At 30.1% G+C, this 11,105-nt stretch overlaps 1 protein-coding gene across 2 annotated transcripts; it reads left to right on the top strand.

Moving 5' to 3' along the window:
* Positions 1-7,555: 7,555 nt before the first annotated feature.
* Positions 7,556-10,376, top strand: LOC132938377 (flightin). 2 transcript variants are annotated; one of them, XM_061005169.1, is made up of 4 exons: positions 7,556-7,713; positions 7,784-8,004; positions 9,021-9,364; positions 10,059-10,376. In XM_061005169.1, exons 2-4 carry the CDS (start codon positions 7,840-7,842, stop codon positions 10,147-10,149), a joined length of 600 nt encoding a protein of 199 aa, XP_060861152.1. In that variant the 5' UTR covers positions 7,556-7,713; positions 7,784-7,839; the 3' UTR covers positions 10,150-10,376. The 2 variants fall into 2 exon arrangements, with proteins under 2 accessions (XP_060861152.1, XP_060861153.1); XM_061005170.1 differs by having other exon boundaries at positions 7,631-7,713; positions 7,820-8,004.
* Positions 10,377-11,105: the final 729 nt, after the last annotated feature.

Below are 11,105 nucleotides of genomic sequence, written 5' to 3'. Positions count from 1 at the left end.
TTATACATATAATACTATTATGTGTATTATATATTATATAGGTATAGGTATATTAATATACTATGTATATTTTATATAATATGTTCGTTTATATGTTTATATAATTAATTTAAAATTTTAAATACTTTTACATTCAAGAATATGTATTGAAATTCAAAAGTGTATATACATAATATACAGTATAGTATAGTAGTATACTATACATAGTATAATATGTAACAGGTACGTAAACATATTAATCGTTTAAATATAAATAATGTTAGGTAGATGTGTATGATTCAAATAATTAATTTAACATTTTACCTCATTTTGACATTTTATACAATATTATCATTTATCAATTATACAATTATATATTGACAAAGCTTAATGAAAAGTACCAACTAGAATCACTTCACTACCAGAAAAATGCTGAAGTAGAAATTCAAATTTGTACTTCCCCCTGTGGCAGATATAGGGGGAGGGCAAAAGGGGAATTTCTCCCCCCCCATGCTTCTCCAAAATTAAGCCCTGGATCCGCCACTGAATAAAACCAATACATTCACCGCTCCGCTCAAAATCTATATTACACTGCAGGGTGCAGGGTGATATCTTACATAAGTCTGAAAACTTATTTTATGGCTTAGAAACAAATCACATGTATCCATATTGTTAATTAATATTGAGTAGGTAGGTACTTAACTACTTAAGACTTCATAAGAAAAATGTGCTACCTAAACATATTTGAAAAAAAATAATGACTCATGTCAGCAAATTCCAAAAATAAAATATTTTTAAAAACGTTATTACGTTCCAAATTCATTTAATCAAAAAAATATTGATATTTTAAAAAATTCTAAAAAATAAACTACATGACTTGGATAAATGTTTTTAAACTGTTTTTATAATCAGATTCACAAATTTGGCTATTTTGAATATATCCAAAAAAAATTTAAATCAAATTAATTTTTTTATTTTCAGTGTTTTAATTTTTTGTATAATATAATATGTGTAGCGCACGTGACTATAAATTATATATAAAACACATTTTAAATATTGATTAAAACAAAAGTTATTCCAAAAGTCAGTTCTATCTGTTACACCCTGTATACGTATGCACATTGCACGTAGTTTGCAAACAGACCAAAAACACGTAGAATAGGGATATTATATATGTTTAGTCTCGTGTGTTATTCCGATGAGCAGCTGCTAACATTAACAATGAACAAGGGACGCTATATACCCGTTGTTTTTTGAAGGTAGTATCCGAAAAACTAAAAAATCTCTGTTGTACGACGATGTATTACATAGAACCAACGAAGAATACAAATGTTGAATTAAACTTCAAAACGTTTGTTGTAGATGGAGGTTTTCTCTTATATCTAGTAATTTGGCAAATAAATCAAACTTTTGAAAAAATTTTACAATTATGTGTCTTACATTGAAAAACATTTTGGAAAAAAAGTTTTAATCGTATTTGATGGGTACAATGAAAGTTCACGAAGTACAAACAATTTAGAACGTTATCGACGTATAAAAAATACTTCGGCAGAGATTTTATACGATGAAAATATGGTTTTTACAATTGCACAAAGTGGATTTTTATCAAACGAACAAAATAAAAGTAGATTCATTAAAATTTAAAATGTTATCTACATATTTGAAAAATAATGGTTACGCCGTTTTACAAGCAGCCGATGATGCCGACACAATGATTGTAAACGAGACGATTTTAAAATCAAAAAATGAGCCTGATGTCATTGTATAGTTGGAAAAGACATAGACTTACTAGTTTTATAGATTTCTCTTACTCCAGAAGAAAAAAATATCATCTTTTTAAAACCCGGGAAAGGAAATAACGAAACATATATTTACTTCACTCGAGAAGCTCAAAAATTAATGGAATCAAACAATCTATTTTATTTTTACACGCAATAAGTGGTTGCGACACTGTTTCATGTTTTATTAATGTTGAAAAAATTAAGCATTTTAAATTATTAGAAAAATATCCGGACCTTTTTGCAAGACTGGACTATGTATAGAAAAGTCATCACTTATAATTGTCCTATGTTGGTTGCCTGTTGAAATCAGATATTTGAAATTATAAGTTTTTTCGAAGTTATATGCAAGTTTATATTCATAAAATGTTCTTTTATTTTTTTTTTTTTTTTATTGGGTAACCCGTGGAAACATAGGCCATTGGGTGTGGGGGAGGGCACTGTAGGTTTTTAAATTGGGTAGGTTGGTACACGTGTATGTTGTTTTTTTGGCAGAATTTCTAATGGGGCATCCGTATAGGTTTCTGCCGTGCCCCGGGTGGGGGACACTGTGACTTGCCCGAAGAAAAATGCCGCCCGCGGCCAAGGTATCGAACTCGGGTCGGCTGCGTCGCAGCCGACGCCTTAGTCCGCTCGGCCACTCCGTCCCCCCGTTCTTTTATTATAGATACGGTATGGCGATACTGTATTGTTCTGTGGTATTGCGTATACCAGGGGGTCACATTAAGAATTTGGAAAATTCTCGCGGGCCATATAAATTCTAAGTACATAATATTTATTATCATATGCCGATTGGCCAAAACTATTTTATTTCTTAATTAAAAAAATATACACGTATTATATAACTATAACTAATGAAAATAGAATTACATTTAATAAATAAGTGAAACAATTATTATGAATTATTATTTTTAATGTGATAAATGGCAGATCTTGCTCTCAACTAGCTGCTTTAAGTTAGGGTTATGGTTGGTGGTCGCTATCTTCATCGTTAGTTTAAGGTGTTCCGGTGTTTGTTGGTGAGTCAGGATATGAATTTGTTTTTAATATAATTCATGTTTACGTATTAAATTGTTTCTTTTCTCCTTATCTGCGGGCCGGTCAAAATTCATACGCCATTTGGCGGCCCCTGGCGTATACCGTATTCTAATATTATATTATATATATACATAAATATAACCTCGCGCCTAAATACCTAATAATGCTCGCTTGTAAATACCATTTTCAAAAATCGGTTTCCAACAAAAGATAGTAAAATCTTCATCTTTCTAAATATAGCGTCTTTTTACTATTCATTGTGACTTCGTAGTACTTATCGTAGACCGTATTGTAGTACAGAATAGATTATATTTATTTAATGTATTCTGTGCTTGAAGCACCAGTACGAAAAGGGATGTCACGAAAAAACGTATAATTATTATTATGAATAATTATGAAATTATTTACACCCTCAACTGCCGCGATGCCGCACCTAGCAGTTAAAATATAGCTATATAGATGCGGTGCTGTGAATGCCAATTTCCGACGACGGCACGCGCTGTAGCCTGTATTCACTAACCCACTAGGAAACCAGTCCGTACTCCGTTCTACGATATTGATAAAAAAATTGCACTGCCGCTAACGATAGCAGGCTTTACGATAACGTCGGCTTCTGGCTTCCGCTATCCAATATTTATTCACTCGGTAATAAAAAAATAATAAAAATATTTTAATTTATGAAAATAATAATCTAGTTTGGTTCGGACTCAACACGTGTCGCTTTGCGATCGGCGATTAATTATCTCATTAGGTACCGTCTGGCACTTTGGTGTCTACCTTCTTTAAATAATTATAATATATTATTATTTATTATACACATGATACATTAATACATTATGCATATTATACGTACATGTTTTATAATCTATAATAAGTATTTTATTAGTCTTATTAGTTATTACCAACGACAAAGTAGGTAACACGTATAATACTATAATATACGCAATTTCTAAAAACTATGGCTATGAAATTGTATAGTGTATTGTCACTAACAAAAACCCAATTTTTTCTCAAATCTCAATTTGCCTTTATGATAATATAATTTACTACATATTATATGAATATATGATATATATATATATATAGTTTGTTTTTATTATCTGTTAGTTGTTACGCCAGTCGTCATTCGTCAGGTACTCGCCACTCCGGGTCGTGGTACATAGTGCCCCGTGGCTGGCAATGACCAATATGCAATAAATATATTCTAACGTTCTAATAATAACGCTGAATTACGGAAAAACAAACAAGCGCGCCCACAAGATAAAATCCCACCCGGAGCAAGATGATATAATTACCTATAAATTAAAATCTAATTCTAGCTACAGTAATATTGATATTATATCAAGTGCAATCATCAAACAACTGCAAGACTTTTGAATGATACCTACGATGGCTTTGTTATGACCACAAGGCGTAAAGTACGAAAACGGACGCCACACGGATATTTGTTGTCTCCGTCTTACAAGTACGTTACATAGCAAATTTACGTTCAGCAGATCACGTTTAGCTCCGTCAGTTTAAAACTTAGAGTGAATCGACCTGTTATGAAACTTGACAGTAAGAACATTATCTGTGTTCGTATACGTTGGTTTTATACGATACTTCAATTTTTTAGAAAATTATGCCTATAATTAATATAGCGTAAATTAAAATCTAATGTTTCAACTAACGGAGCTAAGCGTGATCTCCTAAACGTAAATTTGCTATATGTTACACCTACGCACTTATAAGACGAAGACAACAAATGTCCGTGTGGTGTCCTCTTAACGGATGCTGCTCCGTAATATAGGCTTAAAGCTGGAATATAAAAATATTATTTTCACGACTTGCAACTTTTAACGTATTTACATATATTATTATTGGCGTAAATAAAGGGGGGGGGGGGCTTAGTCCCTCCAAATGTCGATCACTTCCCCCCAGTTCAAAATCTAGTAATTAGTACTAATTTTTATAGGCCTATTATGGGGAGGGGGCCTTGAGTCCTCCCAAACAATTTAGTTAATTTGCGCCTATATGTACCTCTATATATTATTATACTCCATATATAGTCTAAACCTATGGTTCCCAATTTGTATGAAGCCATATAAGCATACTTATTACTTTTACAAACATTTTAGAATGTAGATTTTTATTTTTATTATATTGGTTTGTACATAATTCAAAATTTCTCTACCAAGACGATTTGTGATTAAACGTAAAATATCTTCTTTATCCGTTGATCGAGATCGAATCAGCTGAAACCGAAACAAGTACAGCAAAATTTAATAAAACACAATCATAATAATAATTTAAAAACATTTCATTGAGTTTACGGCTTCCTTCTTGTAATAGGTACCCCTATTCCTACAAATATTGCTATTTTTTCCAATCTTTTGTTCTAATTTTTTTTATACACTAATATAAGTAATAATTCTGTGGTAAAGAGCCAGAAGCTGAGAAGAAAATGTTAGTTTTTAGGACAAGTGGTTTTAATTTAAAAAAAAATCAAAAGTAACTAAATGTGAGTTTCAGTTTGGAGTTTTAGAGAAAATATATTTTTTTTTCATTGCAAATTTACATTATTTTTAGTGATAATAAATAATAATGCTCACAAAATAAATGATATACAATAATTGATTAATTAATAATTAAAAAAAAAAAACATGATATCAACTTTTGTCGTAAACGTTTTCTTGCAAAAACCACATAACAGATATCATATAAAACCCCGAGATCAATTTGTTTGCAGAAATTAGCTTCTGGCTCTGAAATATGTACCTCTGAATTATGTTTTTATGTTTAATATATTTAATTTAATTATTTTCTTTTAAAATAAAGGTTATTCAATAAAAATGATTATTATTCATACCTTAAAATTAAAAATATTAGACACTGCAGATTGCACAACATATTATATTAAGTATTCGTTTAACTAAGTTTATTGTGATTATAAAATAATTGTGCAACCTTGTGCATTGTACATGTATGGAGGTTACCATAATAATATATTATTTAACCTGGTCGCAACTCGCAAGACCGTTTTTCTCTGATAAATAACTAATGTTTTATGAACCTTCAACAGAGAATGTACTAGGTACATAATATTTAATAATTTGAAGTGATGAACTAAAAATATAATAACAAAATCTTATTTTTTATATTTAAAATATGTAACGTCCTATCCAATAAATTTGCATGAATCGCTTTCTTACTTTTTTATTAGTCCTTTCCTTTCCCAGGTTCTACAAGTATTATATTTTCCCGTGGTCGTTTTTGCTTAAATAGTTACCCTATTAAAAAACAAGTATTAAACTAAAATTGTTTATATATTTAAAAAACTATTACATATAGATTCTTCAATCAACTGTCTAAAAGTGTCAGCAATAATATCGTTATTATATAGGATCTAAAACATTTATTTATTTGAAGAGACTGTGTATTGTCCACCAATGAATCAACATAATATGAAAATAGGTATAACCTGCAGTGAATTATTTAGGTTATTTTATTTTGTTTGTGAAGAAGTTTGGATTAAAATTAATAAATAATATGCGTTCCTCGTTGAATTAAATCAAATTTCCCAAAGAATATTTTAATATAAACTATATAATATTTAAATATTTAATATAGGTCCATACTTCACACATAACTACATAAGTACATATTATCTGTATTATAATATTCACAATACACATAACATTTAGTGCATAATATTTAGTAGGAACATAATACTGCAACTTTTTAAACAGTTTTTTCCTCAGTTTGAACCGACGACGCTGGGAGAACCATAATAACTATTGATTGTTAATTATTAATTAATATACTTAATAAAATAGTAAAATGTTCGACATTAAACAGAAAAGTTGACTTAATTAATAATTATAGATTTTAATGATAGTTATTTTAAAATCAATCATTAATAATAAATATTGCATTTGCAATTCGAAACAAAAACACTGAATTATTAAATATTCAACCATTTAAATTCTTTGAAAAGAAAGGTATGATGCAAATTTTAACTAGCATAATATGAGTAAATCCAAAACTTTGGTTTCATGTTTTCCAATTTATTGTTTTTGACAGCTTATTTTTAAAACAATTTTAGATAAGATTGACCACCGGGGCCAACTATTTTTTTGTCTGTATGGCAATGAATGAATAAAGGGGTCAAGAACATTTTGTTTGGCCAAATGTAAAGGAAATTATGTATTAATAAAATATAATTATTTATTTATGAGTATTTAAATAATAAATTACCTTACATATTTTAGGAATTCCCCATGTTGAGTTTATTCATTGTATTTTGACATCCCACGAGTTACCACAAACTATGAATATTAATTTTTCATTAAACTAATATAACTGTTTTAATTAAATTTTTTATTAATCAAACTGATTGCATATTATTTGCATTTCATGTATACATCCCACACCCGGGAGCTCATGATTCAGCATTTGGCATACAATACTGGGGGATATTCATGTATATAAGATGGTATACAAACATTTCTCAACCAATATTTCATGATTTAAAATTTATAAAAAACAATTCCAATGAAACAAAAACCGTTACAGGTTTCTTCATCACAAAATATTGGCATTGTTCACCATTGACAATGACAATTAGGACACAATGAGATATCTATAAAGTGTATCGGCGCCAAGAAAGACACACATCTGATCTGAATTCTCAATGGTTCCAAATATTGTGATCGGAGATGTGAATGCTACGTACACTATTTACATACAGTTACCATACTCCCGGACGTACTTGAGGGCGCTTTACACAGGAATTCAACGGCACATTTTGCGATCCCTGAGATATTGGGCATGAGCCATACTCATGGCCACAAGTGAATTATAAGTTGTATGGGCCAAAGGGGTGATCGATTCATTTAAGCTTTCAGTCGGTACTTTATTGGATTGGAATTCAGTTAAGGTTCGTGTGTATATATACTTATATTTAATTTCAAACTGCAGTATTTATTTTATTTTTTGTTTCGTTTTAGTCTTTACAGAGGCTCACGATTTTTATTCTCTTTTAGTAAAATTATACACATCTATCATGGCCGATCCTGATGCACCTGCCTGGATGCTCGACGATGACGTCCCAGACTTCTCTGCTGATGTCGGCGGTGATGAAGAAGCCGTCGAAGAGGATACTGCGCCGGCCAAACCAGTTGAAGCGCCTAAACCACCAGCCGAATGGAGGAAAACTTATAAGCTCGCTGTAAGTAATTTAACAGAATTATTTTCACACGAATTAAAATGTCCGGTAAATACAAGTCACGTAACGATTTTCCAGCGTATAAATTAACAACAATAGTAATAAACTTGTTCGAAATGATATTTTATCGTGTATTCGTATCGTGGGTATAATTATTTATTATTTATTATTTTTAATATTTATAGTTATACATCTAGGTACTCATGTTTAAAACGATTGGATTTGTTTATATTATTATTACAATAGTTTTTAAATGTTTCACAATGTGCATATAACTTCTATGGCCACACAATACGTCTATATTATATTGACATATCGTGAATACGACTAATACGATTGTGTATATACTATCATACATTATAATATTTTGACGACAAAATCGAATGCCTCTTACAATATGTCTCTTATACCATCCATATGTATACCAGATGGTGGTATATACCTTTACACTATGGTACACATTAGTACACATATGGTGTTATAAAATATCAGTGTTGGGTAAACTACTTTTAAAAAGTAATGAAATTACGTTACTCGTTACTTCAAATATTTTTATTTAAACTGCATTTGCGTTACCTAAAATTATTTTTATCACGTTACATTAAATTTTTGATTAATAAAGTAGTGCGTTACAAATAACGTTACTTTTTTTTATCATTTTTTTTAAACCATATTCAATTCATATAATATATATGATTCAATTATTATGTATATATTTTACAATCATAGACTTGGTGATAATAGACCTGTATTAGTGTTTTGTACAAATGTACAATCATCTCACCTATATGGCTGTATAGTCATAAGTCATAAATCATAATCAATTTTTGTTAAATTTTATTTTTAACAAACCCGAACTCTTTTCTTTCTGCTAATAAAGTGATAACATTTATTCCTGGAATGTTTAGTAATAGTTGCGTTACAGTATAATTTTGTAATTTGCGTTACGTTACTATACAACACTGTAAAATATACAATATCGTTATACTGATCGCGGTGTTTATAATGTGACTGTGCAGATCGAGGAAAAAGACAGGCGCAAGATTTTCAGACACTGGGCCCGGCCGACCAGGCTGCAGTACAACATCTTGTACGACTACCAGCGTAATTACTACGACGACTACATAACGTACATGAACAGACGACAGAGGGGACTGTACGACCCGGTCCCTGTGCCGCAGACGTGGGAGGAACGTGTGCTGAGGACATGCACCAAAGACGGCCGTCGTCTGTCGTCGTCCGACTTCCCACTGGTCAAGTCCAAGCTCAACGACTACATGGTAATACCGTCCATTTGCCGGGCAGACCACGACAAGCATTACTACTACAGACAGTACTACGACCAGCTCATCGGCACACCTTGGTAAGTATCGCGGTGATATTATAATATTTAACGCTGTAGAGGTAAGAGGTAATTTTACTTATCTGTACAGAGTATACTTACGTGGTATAGTATGTTATATAACATTTATACGCACAGAGAGAACTTGTTACTATATTATTATTATATAGCACTGTAGAAGGTGATGTAAAAAGACTTTATAAGCACACCAAAATGTTTAAACCTTTAGATGAGTTTCTACTTGTTTTTTATTCGGACATTAAAAATGTATAGGTTGGTAATTTATCCATACTTTTCAGTTATTGAATTAGGCACCTATTTCTTTATACCTTATTCATAGTTCATACATAATTTCACAAACTTAAGCTTTTTTCCTATTTTAATAAATAATAATAATATTCAAATAGGTATTATGTATATTTTATTGTGCTTCTGATTATCACAATCAAACATTTTAGTGACCAAACCAGTAAAACTTTTTATATAGTATATATCCAAACATAGATTGAATTCACATTTTTTAGTTTCGATCAAAAATCAAGGTAAACATACAAACCATATTTTCTTAAGTTTATTACCTATGCATTTATATTTTATACGTCTTAGATTTTCACGGAAATCCAAACAATTATTTGTTTGAACGTATTTTGCTTATGCCTACTTTAGATTTGTTTATTATTGAGATAAATTGTAAGAGTTTATTTTCATATTTCAGGGTTACGTTGTCAACATTAGGACGTCATCCTAATATGTTGGATGTACCACGGCCATCTATTAAAGACCGATTGCATGCTCAAAATATCTAAATTTATCATTTTGAATGCTGCAGACAAATTAGACTTACAACAAACTCTGCTGTACAATATACATACTTTGTATTATAGATCCATCAATCAATAAAACTGAATTTCTACATCATTTATATTTTATAATTATATTTTATATTATGCACATTTCATATACCGATCAACGACGTCTACAACCTTAATTTTATCATTAATATTATGTTGAATAATAAAAATTATATACTTACTTACAGAAATACTTGTTGGTAATATTGTTATCATATATTTTTTTTTACCAAGTTAGTTAATTACACTGCTTATCAATAAAATCAAAGTCATCAAAGCTGATTTCGTAATTACCTGCGTTGAAAACGTAAACATAATATTTACTAACCTATGGATGAAATAAACTTTGTGTGTAAAATCAATATTCAGAGAATATTATTTATATTTTATTTCTCACCTGTTGAGAAACAGTAATCAGCAGTGGTGGATTTTCAAATTTATTTGGGTCGCCTCTACACCCATCAGGTGTCATAAAAAATAATATGAATTTCAAAGCATTATTTATACTTAAAAATAAGTATTGATTGTAGGTTGCCTATTGTTATTTATGTATTATAATATTATATTAATGTAATTTATATTACCTAATAAAAATTTATATAGGTAGGCATTTCAAAAAATAAAATAATTACAAATTATTGTTCAACATATTATTTTGACGTTGGGGGTATCTCATACCCCTACCACCATTAACCCCATGAAACCACCGATGGTAATCATTAGTATTCATTGGTAGTTTCTTTTGTGTATTAACTTCAGTCTGAATTACAAATCTGATTAATTTACACTTTTTAATATAATAATCGCACTGACAAGACGTAACAGGCAACACACTATAAAATTTAAATAAAATATGAAAATTCACTTAAATTTAGTGAATTCTATTTACAAAACACAAAACGATTGTAATT

This window comes from Metopolophium dirhodum, chromosome 2 (assembly GCF_019925205.1).
Source record: "Metopolophium dirhodum isolate CAU chromosome 2, ASM1992520v1, whole genome shotgun sequence".
Classification (NCBI taxonomy): Eukaryota; Metazoa; Arthropoda; class Insecta; order Hemiptera; family Aphididae; genus Metopolophium; species Metopolophium dirhodum.
Note: the sequence above shows the minus strand (reverse complement) of the source record. Positions and strands in the feature narration are given on the sequence as shown.

Excerpts from the sequence above, each read along its gene's own strand:
- LOC132938377 (XM_061005169.1), top strand. The coding sequence starts at position 7,840 with ATGGCCGATCCTGATGCACCTGCCTGGATGCTCGACGATGACGTCCCA. Across the intron at positions 8,005-9,020 it reads GGAAAACTTATAAGCTCGCT|ATCGAGGAAAAAGACAGGCG; the intron begins GTAAGTAATTTA and ends GTGACTGTGCAG. Across the intron at positions 9,365-10,058 it reads CAGCTCATCGGCACACCTTG|GGTTACGTTGTCAACATTAG; the intron begins GTAAGTATCGCG and ends TTCATATTTCAG.